Source organism: Gobius niger (assembly GCF_951799975.1).
Source record: "Gobius niger genome assembly, chromosome: 9".
Classification (NCBI taxonomy): Eukaryota; Metazoa; Chordata; class Actinopteri; order Gobiiformes; family Gobiidae; genus Gobius; species Gobius niger.
The window spans coordinates 5118620-5137067 of record NC_136860.1 but is presented as its reverse complement, the minus strand read 5'-3'; the positions used below and the strand labels follow the sequence as shown (position 1 = coordinate 5137067).

The following is an 18448-nucleotide window of genomic DNA, read 5'->3' as shown; positions in this document are numbered from 1 at the left end:
TTGTTTTCATTTAGTTGAAACTTAAGCCACATGGATCATTTGCTGCTGTAGCTTTAAGAACAGCTGTTGAAATAAAATAACAGCGACATGCACTTTTGTTTGGCCTGCACTCCACCAATAACTTTAAAGAAGAAGAAAAGCAGCTGTTGGTGATGTCACTTCCCTTTCCCCTGTTTAAAGACGGACGGATTGTTCAAATTCTGCTGAAGCTCTAGTTCACTAACTGCATAGCTGCTTACACTCTGGGACCGAAAACTCCTTTACTTCATGATCCTGCAGTACAAAGGAGTACAGTAAGGGCAAGCACCATTTGCGACTCACGGCAACTTCCGGTGGCTCGCGTGACTCACGAGTCATGAGTCGTGGCTCGCGGTTAAAAATACCATCACTCTTTACTTTTTAGGGGTATTTAAGAATTATTAATGACAAAATGGATGAACAGTTTACATGTTATCAGTGCTTTACACACGCTTTATCAGCTGTTATGCGTTTGTGTTGCTCTCCGTGCATTAAGTGACTCGCGTGACTCACGAGCCATGAGTTGTGGCTCGCGGTTAATTAATAATCTATTTACTTTGTTATTTTGCTTTTATTTCGTAAAGAGGTGGGAGACTAAAATACCACAGTTCGTTAATTTTTTTTGGTGAATTATTAATGACACAATTTGGATCTGGAGGCACAGTTTACATGTTATCAGTGCGTTTGTATAGGCTATATGCACAGTTTCCCCAGGTGACGTCTTCCTGGACAGTCAGCCAGACGCTGGACTTCCTGTCAGCGATCGTTTACATTCACAACTAGCAGGTTCCCACACTAATATAGAGATAGCTCAGGATCTGGTTAAGGACAACGAGTTACTGATGGACAGTCACAGCAACGTGTTACAAACATCATGTTCGCTGTGAATCCAGCCCCAAAGGAAACGCCAGCTGTCGTAAGGGCGGAGCTTTTATCTTAGAGCTAAAGGCTAGTGTTGAAAAATGATAATAAGAAAATGTTATTTAAACTACTAACAGGAAGATTATTTTTTGCGCAGGCTCGTTCAAAACTTTGCGCTAGTTTTATTTTTTCTTTTGTTAGCCGCGTTAGCCTCAAGACAAAAACATCCACCGTTATGAACACGGAGGTTTCCTCCAGTGAAGTCCTCACGTCTCATGTAATATTTTTAAACCTGCTCCAGTCACATCTGAACTTTTACTCACTGTCCTTTACCAAATCTTAAGCTATTGCTTCATTTCTGTGGGACCTGCTCATTTTTAATGGGAAGAGATGACGGACAGGAAGGACAGCGTCTGGCTGACTGTCCAGGCGGGATTCACGTGGGGTCACTGTGCATAGAGCCCATTGCACTCTATGTTTTGTTAACCGGTGACTCGCGTGACTCACGACACATGAGTTGCGACTAGTCTAATGGCCGCTGTCTAATTTCATTTTGAATCCTACACTGGTTTTATCAAGTCATTTCAATTCCACCAAAATATTGAGGTATTGTTTCCTTTGTGTGTCTGTGTTTTAATCATTTTGTGAAGATTTGAAAGGTGGTAGTAGTAGTAGTAGTAGTAGTAGTAGCAGTCATCGTAGTAGTAGTAGTCGTAGCAGTAGTAGTAGTCATAGTAGTAGTACTTGTAGTTGTAGTATTAGTAGTAGTTAGTTGTAGTAGTAGTACTTATAGTTGTATTATTAGTAGTACTTGTAGTAGTAGTAGTAGTTATTGTTGTAGTAGTTAGTACAAGTAGTAGTGGCAGTCGTAGTAGAAGTGATAGTAAGTGGTTTCTACACAAAAAACTGTTACTATAAATTAATATATGATTAGTTGAATCAGTTAGGATTATGCTGATGAATACAGCCTACACTACAGTTTTTTGTGTGTAAACCAATTACTATCACTAATTCTACTACCACTGCCACTACTACTAACTACTACTACTACTACTACTACTACTAACAATAATGATAATAATAATTATCATAATAATCATAATAATATTTTAAACTAGTGTTTTTGTTTTGTTTTGTTGTTTCTGTTTCAAAGTCAAAGTACCATGGCATCACAAAATGATCTGTTTGTTTCTGGAGGTGCAGGTAAACACTGTACATGGCCTAAAAATAAAGTTAAAACCTAGGAAATGGAAATAAGCCACTATATTGTATATTAACTCAGAAAATACGCTGGTACTTACATGTGAGCCGACATTATTAAATGACGGATTTGGACGTGAACATGTTGTACTTGTAGTTAATTAGGTGTTATTCCTCCGTTGTTAATATGATGACGTCATCACACGACTAGTCGACTCTGCGTCAACTTTCTTGACTATAAAGTCGACTTCTAAAAATCCGTAATCGGTCATGCCCTAATCAGTATCAGTACATTCATGCTTACGGGACTGGATTGGGTTTTTAACATGGTGAAATCTTACAAATCTCTTCAGGTCAATCACAAAAATGGATTCAAATACTGCTAAAAGTGTTAGAAAAAATGTAAAGGGTATCACATTCATATATCCAGCCGGAAGTACTCACATATTTCTTTATTTGGTTACAACATAGAGTAAACGCTAACGCCTTCCTCAGAGCGTTTATTATTAAATGTATTATTTTTTGGGCTTTAGCACTCGGAACATTTGACGACGCGCAACTTCCCTCCCTGGATACTGCTAAAAGTGTCTTTCCATTGTACATTTCCTTTTACATTAGACGGATTTGACACTTTTCCACCTCTGCCCCTGGTGTGTCCCTCCTGTGTCCAGTCAAATGCCTGACATTCCAGATCATTCTCAGGAGGGAGATAAGCCCCACGCCCAGACGCTGACGGAAGGAAACCGGCCCACGACCCACCGGCCCAAACTCCGGAAAACACACGCACAAACACACGCACAAACACATGCACAAACACACGCACAAACACATGCAAACACACACACACAGGAACACGCACAAACACACGCACAAACACATGCACAAACACACACACACAGGAACACGCACAAACACATGCACAAACACATGCACAAACACACACACAAACACACACAAACACATGCAAACACACGCAAACACACACACACACACACACGCACAAACACATGCACAAACACACGCACAAACACATGCAAACACACACACACACAAACGCAAACACACACAAACGCAAACACACACACACACACACCCACACACACACACACACACACACACACACACACACACACACGCACACACAGGCACACGCACACAGCTCCATCCGCTGCAGCTCTCAGGGTCCAAATATCACGCTGAGGCTGGAATTCCATCTTATCCCAGTATTTAAACACTCCAGTATTTAAACACTCCAGTATTTAAACACTGCAGTATTTAAACGCTCCTCTGGGACTACGCATGACAAGAATTGCAATTGCGATTGTGATTTACGTTGTGTTATGCTGATCTCAAGCATTTCAGTATTTGGTCTCACTGCAGCCTTTACCCAAAATAATGTTTACAAAGGTACGGGATCAACTATTTCAGTCAGTTTTGTAACACTTCTTTGTAGTTAATTTGGTTTTCTTAGATGCTTTAAAAAGCATCTCATTTTTTTAAAGGTGCATTTTTAAATACATTATGGAGTTGTTTCCTCCTTGTCTAGTATTCCAAATTCCTCCTCACAAGAGACTTACAAGAAAACTTACAAGAAACTCTAAAAAGCATTATTGTTGACCACTCATACTCGTACAGCCACTGGGTCGTGAAAAGTTTTATTTTCACATAAACGAGCTCTGTAAAGTTACGAGCAGTACTTCCACCTGTATTTCCTATGTGGATTGGGAAAACGCACATCTCTCTCCTCCTCCATTGTTGTTTAGGTTTGTGTCATGGGTGGTCCTCATGCTGAAAACGTTGCATCACTGCCCGAGACGCAAGAAGAAAGCAAATATATCTTTTTACTAAAGAAAATGACAAAATAGTAACACACAGTGACTAAATAAGTAACTTTCATCTGATTACTGGTTAGGAAATAGTAACACGTTAGATTACTGACGAAGAGTCGTCAGATTAGAGTAGCTCTACTAGCATGACTGCCGGCAGGAGGACTTACTAAAGCAAAGCAGTTGTTACCAGAGGCCATGTCTCGCCTTCACATGCGGTTTGGAACTCTTGCTGAGGGTTTTGTGCTTGTCCACGTAAACATATTGACAGTGTGTGTGGGAGCCTGGCTCAGACTGCAGACACAGCATTAGTCAGCAGGAGATACTGAAGCACACTCACACACATACAGTCCTGGTCCACAGGGTAACCAAGTGTTACAGAGAGAACGTCCTGCTCTCTCCACCGCTCCTGACATGGGACAAACTAAGGACACCAACAATCGGACTTTCATTATTTAGGAAAATAGGTCGTAGTTAACAAAATGTAAATACAACAGCAGCAGCTAGTTTTTAGCTGACATGTCCTCTGCAAAGGACACACATATTATGTACACAAGGTGTCAATTCTGTACTTTAGATTGTTAGCAGGTTCTTAAATGTATTTGTTTACTTAATTTTCCAGTCTTCTGGGATATGAATATTTCAACCATTATTAAGCTGCTGTCTTTGGATAAGAAGAGGGTCAGAGGCAGAGCACGGTGCTTATGATCACAGAACTTTGTAAAAATAAGTATATTTTAAACTTTATTTTACATCAGGGGTTCCCAAATATTTCAAGCCATGACCCCTAAAATCGACCACTCGGGACCCGCTTCTGGAAAATGTAATTAGCATTTCTAATAGTTTTATTTAATTATGTTTTAATTATGTTAGTTTGGAGACTGTATTTTGATTCTCTACAATATGCAGTTTTAAATAAAATAATTATAACATTCAATGTCAGAAATGTAAGAAATACTGCTTCAAAATCATTTTGCGACCCCACTTCAGTGTCCCGCGACCCTGCAGGGGTTCTGACCCCCACTTTGGAAACCACTGTTTTATGTCATAACTAATTGACTAAAGTCATTAATGTGAATAATCATTGTAAAAACTTGGATACTTCCTCAAGAAAGTAACTTTGTTTCTTTACCTCATTACTTCATGGGCTATAACATAGTACATTTGTAAAGTTTGTATTAAGATAAATATCTCTTAAATGATCTGGGAGGTTGATTCTCACAGCCCTAGTGTGTTTGTGTGGGGTGAGTCTGTATGGTGTACATTGTGTGCATACTCACTGTGAGCAGCTCCTTCTGGAAGGACTTCCTCTCTTTGCTGTCAGCGTTGTTGCAGTCCTCCTTGAGTTTCTCCAGGACAGAGGCCACTCTCTCAGGCTCACTGTCCAGCTCTGCACGGCAGAAGTGTGTGAGTGGAAGGTTCTTGTAGCCCAGAGCATCAGCGAAGGCTCTCCAGTCCCCGATGTTCTCCATCAGGATGGTCCTCACCGAGGCATAGATGTAGGTGAGGAACTTGGAGGGCTTTAACAGCTGCTCCAAAAGCACTGATGTGGTCAGCTCAGGCCCACTGAAGTAAATGGGCTTCACTTTTCCAACAATCAGGACATTTTTAGCATGAACCAGCCCCACTTTGCCCTGATAATATCCAATGTACCACTCCTTAGTCCACAGCTGTCCTTTCAATCTGATCTTCTCTTCACTCAGGAGCACCACAAAGTCCCCCTTTTTGTACTCCAGCAGATATTGGTTCTTATTCTGCCTGATGACTGTTTTAATCAACTTCCCAAACTTCAGGTTGTTGATTTTCCTGTCTTGGAACACTGGATACTTTGTAGCTACAGCGAGTGGAGACAGTAGGATTTTCCCCACCTCTTTCTTCTTGAGGAACCTCCTCTGTACGGAGCTCTTTGGCCCGGCTTTAGGCGGTGCGGTGGGCGTCTGCACACAGAACTGTGCCAGTATACAGTCCTTGTCACTCTTCACCTGGACGCGTAAGGTGAAGTCCGTCAGCTCTTCCGCACTCTGCGAGGAAATGACATACACCAGGCGGCTCACCTTGCCCAGTTTAACCTGAAAACCCCGGACGATCTTGGCCTGATCGCTTGGCTTGACTTTGTAGTTGGCCATGTTGGAGTAGACTCCCACATGCAGGTCCTGGGGCTTTGGCAGAACAAACTGGTGTTTCCCCCACAGCTGCAGCGCCACAGAGGGAGTCGCCTGGGCCTGCTTTCCAACCTCATTCACCAGTAAGGACTTCGGAGCGCAGTCATGACCGAAAATGGCCACCACCGTTTTAAAAAGTGGGTGGATGTGCTTGGGCCCATACACTCCTATAGTAATTTTCTTGACTAGATTCTCCCAAACAGTAACTTCAGCAGACAGAGCTTTGGACTGGGCGACCACGCAGACATACATGCAGGGCTCTAGGTTGTCCAGAGAAACTTGGACAGTGTCTCCGTACATGTAGGCTTTGGGGATGGGGATGTAGGGGCCCTCTTTGCAGTCGCTCCTCACACAGAGAACCTCGGTGCCCTGTCGGCTCTCCATTTTGACTTCTACAGAAACCTTCATCTCTAGCGTCAATGTGCTTTTGGTCTCCATATTGCTCAACTTGATCTCCACCACTGGGCTCACCGTAGTACAGCGGTCATTGTTCAACTCCAGAGGTGGATCTAGTAGGGCTTTCATTGAGATCTGCTGGGTGTCCCCGGGCAGAACATGACCTTCTGGGATATAGATGCTAATGTTCGTGTCTGGAAGCTGCACAGCGCCGCCAGAATGGTCAAGTCGACAGGCGATGTTGGTCTCGACTGGTTGCGTCTGACCCCAGCCTGGGTTTTGACCAAGAGAGTCCAAATCATGACAAGATCTTGCCAGTTTGCGGTGGGTGAGCCACGCCTCTCGGAAGTCCTCCCGGCTCTGGAACTGTTCAGGCATGGGAGCCTTCAGGGCGCCGAAGAACCCGCCGGACAGCGGGCAATGGTCGGACTGTTGAAGGATGGACAACTCCGACAAGCTGTATGAACGTTTACTTCGGAAAAATGGGTTGTCCCGGCGCAAAGACGGACCGAGGCCTGCAGGACTTAGAGCGCTGGACAGATTAAAAAAGCTACTTCCGGACTCCGACGGGGCAGGGGTGTCAAAGAAAAGAAGGTCCAAGGATTTCTGGTTGCTGTTTTGGTCTAGCGAGCTCTCTGTGTTGAGGAAAGGGTTGGTTGAGCTGCTTGTGAAAGGGTTCTGGAACGAGGTGGGTTTGAGAATGACTCCAGGCCATTCTCCGAGAAGGTCGAGCTCTTTGGCATGTTCCTCGCTAGTGTCGCCTACAGTGTCGATCATGCCGCTGTCGCTGAAAGACGAGTCGCGGTAGTTGAGGGGCTGGACGTAGGCAGCAGGGATGTAGCCCATTTCGGTGTTGTTGTGAGCGTACCACCACTCGCCTCCGGAGGAGTCCAGCACATACAGGCGGTCCCCTTTGGAGAACTTGAGCGTGGTGAAGCTGGACGGACAGTAGTCCTTGATGGCGACCACTTCACGGGCGGCACCGAAGGAAGCTGTGGAGTCCAACCGCAAGGCACTGGGAGAAGGCACTGTAGGGACAAGACACAAGATGACTATTACAATATCAAAATCTTGGGACGACGAGCTCCAAGTAGCAAATGAACAGGCAGTAATCCCTCGCCCTTGTAGGTTATGCGACAAGTTCTTTTTTATGTTTTTACTTAAATAGAATATATAAAGACAATAATTACATATTAATAGAGGTGTATCTTTGCAGGAAGAGCTTTTACAGCAGCACAAGGAGTGGCTGCTGCGCTGAAAGCTCATCGACTTAGCAGAGGATGCAACACTGGTGGGTTCTGACCTTTGACGTGTGTGAGTGAGGCCTCGGACACACCCTCACTGAGGTCAATAAGCGTGCCCTCTGAGCGGCAGCGTGGGAGAGAGGGGTTAGTGTTGGTGGATACGCGGATCCGATGAGCCGCCATCTTGGATAGTTTCTCTGAGCAAAACAGCAGCGATCAGCAGCCTCCCATGGTCACTGTAAAACACACACACACACACACACACACACACACACACTGTTATCATTGTGTTCACACTAATGGAGCCTTTTATAGTCACACTTCAAACCATCAGGAGCTGTTGATGGTATTTAATAACGGCCATTTCTTCATGATGGCAGAGACTAAACCAATACTTAACAAGAGCTACTACAGGGACAAATATAAACCCAGATTAAAAAACAAACACAGACTTAAACACCGTAACAGCAACAAATCCCCTAAAACTGTGTGAAGCTTCAGGCGACTTGTGTCATGTGAAAAGAGCTGAACTAAGCCAGGACAGAACCAGACTAAACCAGGACAGAACCAATCCATCCATCCATCCATCCACCCACACCTCCACCAGCTGTTCTAGGGGGACCCCGAGGCCACACCAGGCCAGCTCGGAGACATAGTCCCTCCAGCGTGTCCTGGGCCTTCCACAAGGCCTTGTCCCACTAGGACATGCCTGGAAAACCTCCCGCGGGAGGCGACCAGGAGGCATCCGGAACAGATGCCCGAGCCACTTCAGCTGGCTCCTTTTGACGTGAAGGAGCAGCGACTGTACTCCGAGCTTCTCCCGGGTAACTAAGCTCCTCACCCGAGCTCGAAGGGTGCGCCCAGCCACCCTGCGAAGGAAACTCATTTTGGTCGCTTGTATTCACGATCTTGTCCTTTCTTGTACCAGAACCAGACTAGACCAGGACTGAACCAGACTAAACCAGACTAAACCAGGACAGAACCAGACTAAACCAGACTAAACCAGGACAGAACCAGAGTAAACCAGACATAACAAGGACAGAACCAAATTAAACCAGTATAGAACCAGACTAAACTAGGATAGAACCAGACTAAGCGAGACAAAACCAGGACAGAACCAGACAAACCAGGACAGATCCAGACTAAGCCAGGACAGAACCAGACTAAGCCAGACTAAACTAGACAAAGCCAGGCTAAACCAGGACAGAACCAGACTAAACCTGACTAAACCAGGACAGAACCACACTCAACCAGGGTAAGCCAGGATAGAACCAGACTAAACCAGACTAAACCAGGACAGAACCAGACTAAACCAGGACAGAAGCAGGACAGACGCAAGCTAAACCAGACCAAACCAGACTAAACCAGGACAGAACCACACTAAACCAAGACTGTTGTTAACTGTGGGTCAGGTCCAGCCTTGTGGAGTGGTCAGACGGTCCTTCCGGACCTCCGCCTGCTTCAAAGACAGCCCGGGATAAAGACAAATACAGGCACATCAATGGCCCTAAATGCAGCGGCGCAGGTGTTTACAGAGTGCATTTGAAAGCACCAGCCTCTCTTCACAGAGAGACCACATGTACAGACGTGTCCAAATATGGCCCTCACATTTAAGCCTCATGCTTTTCCCCAGGGCTGCAACACCAATAATGATCAGGATTGGTCCCAAAGAGCTAATTGTAATTTTCATTTGTCACAGAGTAAAATCCATTTCCCTTGTAGTAAATTTGCCCCTGCGCTCCCGAGGCTGGGAACCAGGCTTTTAAACTCACAATTTAATATTGACTAGCTCAAGTGTCTTTTGTTTTGTCTGTGTTTAAAATGTTCCATGTGAACTGAATTGAGATTTGAAAACAAAAAACTGATACAAATGGTTCAGCTCACCGGTCCAAATATTGAGTGATGTGAAGGTACTTTTGGATAATAAGTTGGACTGTAAGAGAACCTGAGCAGCAGTCGGTGTGAGAAAGTAAACATGTGCCACAGGGGGGTGGGTCTGTCCCATGTGACCTTCATGTGTGTATTTACACATCGCAGTCACAACGAGGGGCTGAACCCGCTTTTAGAACTCATACAGAGTCAAACCCATTTTGCCCTGCTGCATTTGCAAACATTTGAAGTAAAAAGCTGTGTGGTGTTTTTGACATTTACGTACTATTCATAGTAATTGTAAACCTACAGGTAGTTGGTCTGGGATACAGAGGACACATTTTCATTAAGTGACATAAACTATACTTCATGTCACTGTCATAGACTGTATATGTATACTCTGCCATTGCTCACTCCGAGGTACCTTTCCTTTGAAGGCAGTGCCTCCAAACTCACTTCCTTCCAATCCAAGGTAAGTGTCCTGCCTTGGTCCAAAAAGAGCTGCAAACACACTTCAGAGGGAATGGAAGTGACATCACAGAAAAAAAGGAAGATGTTTCATCCAGGGGGATTTTTACTGACTGAAATACGACTCAAACTAAATAAAAAGAATCTTGAAGTTTGAAAGGCCTTAGTCGTGGTCCATCATTTCGAACTTTCCAAACCCTTTAACCCTAACGAGCCCCCTTTGTCTTGGTTTGAAAACGGGAAAAATCTGACCATTGCTATATTGAGTTTTATGAAGTAATTCAGCTTGGACTTCTGTATAAATCGAACAAAATATTATTGCAGCGGAAGCAGAAAGAAGTGAAGTGATTCTTGCCTAATATTAGTTACACATTACTTGGTTCTGAAACATTAGATGATAATGTACCATTAAACATCTTTGGGTTGAGGACAGCAGATATTTCCATCATATTTGTGCTGTTGTGGGGTCATAGGATTGTCATAAATATGATTGAAATTCTCTCTCTCTCTCTCTCCTTCTCCCCCCCTTGCCCTCTCTGTCTTTGTGTACTGCAGTAGTGTGTGTCTGACTCTCACATAACTGCTGATAACACAGAAAGCCTCAGATAGGAGACTTATTCTGCCCCTGGACCTCACGGTGTGTACACATCCATACGCATACAATCATACAATGTGCGGCTCTTTTCCTTCTGCTAGAGCGACATGATTTTTGAGTAGCCAATGCTTTGTCTGCTCTCCCACCTCTGCCCTCCGCCGTGAGCAGGTCTAAGCCCCGGTCACATGAGCTCTGGTGGATTCCTGTCATTCCTCTGGCCTTAGACTCTCTCCTCAACAGCAGCACATTTACTGTAAAGTCATCCAAACTCCTCCAAACCCACGTCACTCCCTCCTCTGTGTAAGAGGCTTTCACCAGACCCAACTGTCTCTATCTGAAATAGTTTTTAATGTATATATATAGATATAGATATGTATATATATATCATTTGTCTCAATTATTATTGATCTATGTACCGACCCTCACCTTTGGTCATGAGATTTGGGTAGCGACTGAAAAGACAAGACAAGCGGTCGAAATGAGTTTCCTTCGCAGGGTGGCTGGGTGCACCCTTGGGGTGTATTCAGACCTGCACTGTTTGGTCCACTTTAAACGGATCAGGGTTCGTTTTGAACGCTGTTCCGGATTTTTTATGCAGGTGTGAATACAACAAACGAATCCTGTTGCGGATCAAAGAACCGGACCGAGACCCACTTTTTCAGGTGGTCTCGGTCCGCTTCCAAACGGACTCTGGTCCAGTTTGCTCCAGGTGTGAATATAAACCACTGTTGATCCGAAACAACTGTGGGAAACATGCGCCTTTTTGGGCTTAACAAGCCATCGTGTCAAGGCACCGTGAGAAAAGTTATTCCTTCGCGGCTGCTAACGCTAATACTGGATGGACACTACAAACAATGAGCCATGGACAGACCTGGAGCCTCCTGGATATTTGGGCAGATGCACTAACCCAACTGCGAGAAAAGACACAAAAATGCGTTCGTGTTTAGCGAGAAAATGAAGGAGACGGGCTTTGAGCGTCTCCTGAACAGCTGCGGTCGCCGCAGCGCGGTGTCAAAGTGGAAAAAACTTCGCCAAACTTAAATGAAAGTACGAGACACATTAAAGAAAAGTGGAGGATCAAGACCTGTGTGGACATAATGGAAACAAACAGCTCTGCAGACGACCCTTCATCCGCACAAAACTCCTCTTCCTCCAGCTGTTCCGGTGAAGCTGAGGTTAAAGGACAGTGGTTTAGCCTCTCACGTTTCTTTTATTATCATAGTAAGCGTCAAATATTCATTTTTATTTCATTTGTTGTGGTCCTTGCTGTCCAATGGGAGCCTCGATTCAAAATATAGTTCTCTTGCAAAAAGTACAGTCTGAATACGAACTGCACCAAACGAAAAAAAAAAAGGTTGGTTTTGATCCGGAACAAACAAGCAGAGCAAAGGACTTTTCTGGTCTGAATACACCCGAGATCGGGTGCGGAGCTAAGTTGCCCGGGAGGAGCTCGGAGTAGAGTCACTGCTCCTTCATACTGAAAGGAGCCAGCTGAGGCTCTGACATCTGTTTCGGATGCCTCCTGGTCACCTCCCTCAGGAGGTGTTCCGGGCATGTCCTATTGGGAGAAGGCCCAGACGCTGGAGGGACTATACGGGCTATTCTATACGAGCTGACCGGACCTTAACTAGAACTGTGCCTCTGGTCTTACAATTCCTCACAATGTTCCTCACAGTTGAAACTGAGAGCTTAAATCTCTGAGACACTTTCTGTATCTTTCCCCTAAACCATGATGTCGAACAATCATTGTTTTCAGGTCAGAGAGTTGTTTTGAGGCTCCCATGTTGCCGCTGTTCAGAGAAGATGCAAAGAGATATCCTCTTTGCATCTTCTCTAAAATACCCTTTCTCATGATTGGATTCACTGAGGTTACCAAACCAATTTTGAGTTCTAATAATTAGTGCTAAAGGTATAGAGGTCAATGTAATGACAAGGGTGCCTAAATTTATGCACATGCCTAATTTTGTTTCTTGCACACATAAATCATATAAACTTAAATATCACTGTGTTTGTCTCCTATATGATATATTTAATTCAAAATTCAAATTGTCTCTAGACAAGAGATGATTTATAAAGGAAAATCAGAGGTGCCCAAACTTTTATATCAGTGTATTTGGTCAGGACAGTGCATGTTAGTGAACATACATGGGACTCGGATTGTAGCCATTCTCACTCTCAAACACTCTCATTCATCCTGACCTATTGTACATGTTTTTAGTGGTTTGGGAAACCGGAGCACCTGGAGGAAACTGACGCAGACATAGGGAGAACATGCAAACTCCACACAGAAATTGAATCGAATTGGGGACTTTCTAGCTGTGACCACTGCACCACTGTGCAAATACAATGACATCTATTCAGCCCTGACACCTCAGCAGACCTGCACCTGCTAATCACCGGACAGTCCCCCAGCCCCAGGGGAGTCCTGGATCAGTCATAACTTCACACACATACAGTGGGAGGAAAATGTACGAGTGTGAACACTTTGGAATTTCTTACATTTCTGCCTAAATCGGTCACTAAATATGATCTGATCTTCAAAATCACAGGAATGAGTTAACAGTGTCTGCTTAAACTAATACCCCCCAAACATTTACATTTGATCATATTTTTATTGGCCATAACATGTAAACATTCACAGGAGAGAGCATGGAATAAGTAAGTACACCGCCTGAATCTCGCTGAACTGCAGCAGTTTTGTAAGAGGAATGATCCAAGATTCTAATCTGCAACTACAGGAAAGCAGTTACTCAGTTATGCAGCAGTTATGTCTCAGTCATCTTAATCCATTAATGTGTCTATGAAACATACTTAATCCAGATGTTTAACCTGGTTTGGTGGGAGTGGCTGGAGTTGATGAAATAGCCTGTGCTGAGAGGGTTTGGGTTTTGTTTTGTCCGTCCAGCCGTTTTACATAATATGCAAAATCCACCTTTTTCAGGAGAGACGCTGTGGGTGAACAGAGTGGAAAAAGGAGTGCATTCTACAGGGTGAACAATGGGACTGAACAAAAAAGGAACAGGAAATGTGTTCTTTCTTTTGATCCCGAGTTCTGATGTTGTAGATCCAGCAGTAAAGAAAGATACGTCACAGTTTCAGCTCAAATAAACAATACAAACTTGAAAGAAATAGTCTTTTATGGAACAGGTGGGCATTATTTTTCTGTTTTCTGTTTCTAGATGACAAATATTTTCGTGTTTATTAGCATTAGAAAAAGTATGGTTCAGGTAGGGCTGGGTGACATTGACAGGAATGAATATCTCTATTTAATATGTTTTGACCTGCCGGGTCTTAGTATTTGAACATGGTTCTCATGGGGAGACTTTGGCTTTATTCACACAGACTGAAGCTGCATCAAACACATAACCTGTTCTAGTTTAATCATATGGTTTATCAGCCATATGGTTTTTGCCGTAAGGCTTTGAATGTGAAGTAGTTAGTATGCTAGTTCCGTCATATTTACGGTGATGCTCGTTGCTCACCTAAAAGCATTAACAAACCCATGGCACTGTGATAAAGACACTTTGACCAGCTCAGAGGTCAGGAGACATGGACAGGGCAGTTCAGACTTCCATCTATCTCTTTCTACACGGGTCTGACAGAGCTTAAATATATTTCAGGATTTTTGACATAGGGCCTCATTTCCTAGTCATCCAGAGTGTTGCTGGTACCTGGAGATATTTTTTTTGTAATTCAGTTCTTATGTTTGAAGAGTTTCGTGGTGCTAGGCTAATGCAAGGCTAACACATTTCTACGATGTCAGCTAGCCTGCATTAAAAACAGTCTTACGCACTCCACAGTGCACCGAGGCAAATCATTTATAACACCAGACTAACCATATAAATGTCTGTCGATAGAATTTTTGTAATATAACTGACCTTACATCACATGAGGGATGTGAGGGACTATTTTCAAGCAGATCACTCCGCCTCTGCATAGCTTATACAACCACGAAGCTGATGCTGCTCAAATATAAGTTCTTTTAAATGGAAAATGGTTAAAATTACTCTATGGACACAGACATTTATATGGTTAGTCTGGCATTATAAATTATTTGCCTCAGGTGCTCTGTGGAGCGGGTCAGACTGTTTTTAATGCAGGCTAGCTGATATCGTAGAAATGCGCTAGCCTTGCACAAGCCTAGCGCCACGACTCTTCAAACAAGAACTGCATGAATTACAAAAAAATATCTCCAGGTACCAGCAACACTCTGGATAACTAGGAAATGAGGCCCCATGTCAAAAATCCTGAAATATCCCTTTAAAGTGCACGTGACACATTTGACACACTTTGTGCTAAAACATAGTTAACACAAGTCTATTTAAGAGTTTGCTAAAAATGTTGCCCAGTTTTCCTTAGTTTGACCGTTTTTGTGATGTTTATGGTTTCACTTCCTTTTTGGACCCTGACAGGAAGTGACATAGATAAAGGCAAAGCATTTTAAACGGTTGCCGTGCCGACCATGTTATGTCAATGAGAAATGAGTCAAAGTGCTCTGGAGCTTTACCTTTATCTCTGTCACCTCCTGTCAGCAGCTTAAACTTTCTGATAACTTTTCAGGCCAACATTTCTCCATTAAACTGTTGCCTCACTGAAATAAAATGATGATTATTTCTTACAGGTGTTATTTAGATGTTACCCATCTAAATAAGGATTAAACCCAATGTACTTTCAGGCCTGTTGACTTGACTTTGACAGAGCCATTTAAACAACTGATGGCCCGGGTCAGGGGAGGCGGAGCCTCCGGACTTAAAGGGGAAATTGACACAAAACATCATCAAATCTTATTTTTGTTGTTTGCTTATATGGGCTAAAGCTATGAACTTGTGAAGCCCCGCCTTCATCTAATACACCCAAATCTAAGAGGTCACAGCTTATAGGCCAGTGTAGTGCCTCATTTGAAAGCTAAGACCTACAAAAGTCATCTGCCATAACTTTACTCCAACGCCCTCGACATCCGTTTACTCCACTGTTGATTTTATTCAAGATGAAGAACATGAGCAACATCAGAGAAATAAATGACCTACATGTGTTTTTGTGATGATCGTTTCTGTATCAGGTCATGAAAAACACTCTTTTAATGAAAAGTGTTTTATTTGATGGACCATTTTTCCTATTTTTGTCTGGCAAGTTCAAATACAGATCAAATGATTCTTTTTTCTTAAAACAAAGACCTATTTTAAATATGAATCTATCCATTTCGACTGGAGAAACAGTTACTTTTATTCAATAAAGTGTAGAACCGTTTTAGGCCTTTTTTAGTTATTTCAGAAGCAGATTATTGTTATAGTTTGAGTGTTTGGAATAAAATCACACATTCACATATCTGTGCCCAATAAAATCTATGAAATACAGAGAGTGCTTCTCCAGAACAAGAGGAAATGGACATTATTGATAAAGTAAATGAGCGCTTTGTTTGAACCGGGTCATGACCTGGTGAAACGCCCACAAATGTATAATATTTATGGGCTTTGTAAATGTTTGTAAATCATAGCATCAGGGCAGCCTGGCTGTCGTCAGACTAAATATCACAAGTTATATTTAGTGTGGGGACCACCAGTTCATGTTCTGGTAGGAGAGGTGTGGTTTACGATCGTCCATATTCGTTTATTGGGCTGAATGTCTCTCATGCGTCTGCAGTAGCCACAGCCAATCGTATCATCGTATCATGACGTGTGACGTACCCGCTGTGAACTTTCAGCGAAACTATTTAGAACACCGTCTAAAGCTTGATCAAGAGCTGGAGTCGCTGCTGTCATGTTGGATCAGTAAATAAACTTTGTCTAAAAATGTTTTATCCGTAAATAGACCACAAGCTTCCGTATATCGAATAGCTCGTCATCGTCTCGCTGTCCCTCCTTGTTCTGTGATTGGTCCCAAATCCATGCGAAAATTTGGGCCGTGGTCCCCAGGCTGTTGTACAGTTTGAAATGATTGGAGCGCACACAGTAGCATGGCGTTAGCCAGGCTAGCATCGGGGCGGGAGGGGGCTTTACCCAGCCCGGCCCAAATGAGTGTAAACGTGCACATCCACAAAGACAGATTTTGACTTACATTTGTGAACTTTTATTCCGCAATTGCTGTGTCACCATTTACTGTAAAGTGATCGTCTTTGTTTTTGTAAAGTCCCTCTTTCCCAGATCTCTAGTATTCTCCCACTTGAGGAGATTGAGCCTTTACTTTTGAAAATTATCTTCCTTATGAGAAGATCTTTCTGGTTTAAGAGGGGAGGGAATTGATTGTTTACTTTCTCTCCTCACTTTGCAAACTTACGGACTATCACTTTAAAAACAGAGCTGTTAAATAAATAATAGACACATTTGTATTATTTCTGCTGCTACACTGTGCAACTGTTGAAGGCCCTGCACATGGCGTTATGTGTGAAAATGAAGAGTCCAATATGGCCATAGCCTTGTTCTGTTGGCCCTCAGTCACTTGTTTGGCCCTGCAGATTCAGACCCTCTTGTGATGCCTCTGAAGCCCTCCAGGGGCTGGACTGAGGATTCTTGATGAAACCAATGATTGGATAGTTTGAGCCTAAATTCTTCTCTTTATCATTTGATTGTTGAACATTTGCTTCTGCAGCGGCCATGCAGATCAAACTCAAACAACACTACCCATTAGAGCCACACTGTTCCACTAACTATCAGTCTGTTTCCCTTCCCACGGCCAGGCTTTAGAAAAATCTCATCTCATGTTGCCCTCCTGTAACCATGGAAACCGGGGATCGTCAATCTCGCCCTCGTTCCGTTTTAAATGCGCACGTTTCCACCAATTTTACGCACATGCTCTGCTCGCTTTGAAGTCTCCCCCAATGCGTAAACGTGTAAGTGCGCGCTACCGCGGAGAGATGAAGGCGAGAGTTGTAATTACATCAAGGCTGCTACGCTAACCGCTAGCTCCTGATGCTGCTGCCTGCGGGGGGAAACAACAGACACGAGCCGAGCCAAAAGAGCAGCTTCCCCGCGACACAACCGCCTCTAAAACGGCCAAAGAGAAGGAGACCCGCGGAGGCGCGCACAGTCAGCTCCAGCGCGAGCAGCAGTCTGGGGTTTCCCCTAGCAGAGAGAAAAAAAAACTTCTTGACTTCAAGCTCGCAACCGCTGGAAGATTCTACTCCACTGGGGAGCGTTGTCAACAAAAGTCGGAGGAAAGCCGCGGTGTCGGAGGGATCGGACTGCGCTTACCTTCGTGTGCGTCCTGCCTGGACAACGGAACAGCGCGACACTGGCAGCGGGCGTGACAGAGCAGGCTCCCCGGCTGAGGAGGGCTTCAGCTGGAGGACTGATCCACCAGGGCCCGGAGGAAAGAGCAGGAGCCAGGAGGGGGGGGATACCAGCGGGGGGAGAGGGAGGGAGGAGGGGAGAGGGAGGGCCCCGGCCGTCACGTCTCCAGCAGGACATGATGTCAGGAGCCCTGGGCCGGTCTAAACCTCTGGAGGGCCGACCTAAAACCGACACTTCTAACGGCAACCTTTGTTAGGATTCTGTTTCTAAGTAGCAAACATTAAGAACACAGCTTTCTTTTCCTCATGCCCTCATCTCCACCCCCTCCCCTAAAGTCTTCATCCTTTTAACCCTTCAATTGCAGCACAGGCCATAACACAGTCACATGCAACGTGACTTTTGAACCGGTTTAGATCACTGAATCATTCTGGAGCTTTTTTCTGGAAACTCTATCACATTTAGCCTGTTGAAGCAGGACTAGATTTTCTAAGCATCACTTTTCAACAGTGCGTTCCTTCATGACACATGCAGAACAACAGCAACATACTTTCCCTTTATCTGTAACGCCACAACGCAACGATAC

The 18448-nt window shown here is 44.0% G+C and overlaps 1 protein-coding gene across 4 annotated transcripts in view; it reads right to left on the bottom strand.

Annotated features, from left to right (window-relative positions):
* The window catches only part of LOC306967726 (SH3 domain-binding protein 4-like), a 30914-nt gene extending 12836 nt beyond the window's left edge, over window positions 1–18078 (bottom strand). For 3 of the 4 annotated variants that reach the window (XM_079562876.1, XM_079562875.1, XM_079562877.1), the window contains exons 1-3: window positions 17827–18078; window positions 7767–7943; window positions 5186–7491 (exon numbers count right to left, since the gene is read on the bottom strand). In XM_079562876.1, the coding sequence (XP_079419002.1) occupies window positions 5186–7491; window positions 7767–7890 (2430 nt within the window). In that variant the 5' untranslated portion in view covers window positions 7891–7943; window positions 17827–18078. The remainder of the gene's footprint in view (window positions 1–5185; window positions 7492–7766; window positions 7944–17826) is intronic. The other variant, XM_079562878.1, reaches the window with a different exon arrangement.
* Between the last annotated feature and the right edge of the window lie 370 nt (window positions 18079–18448).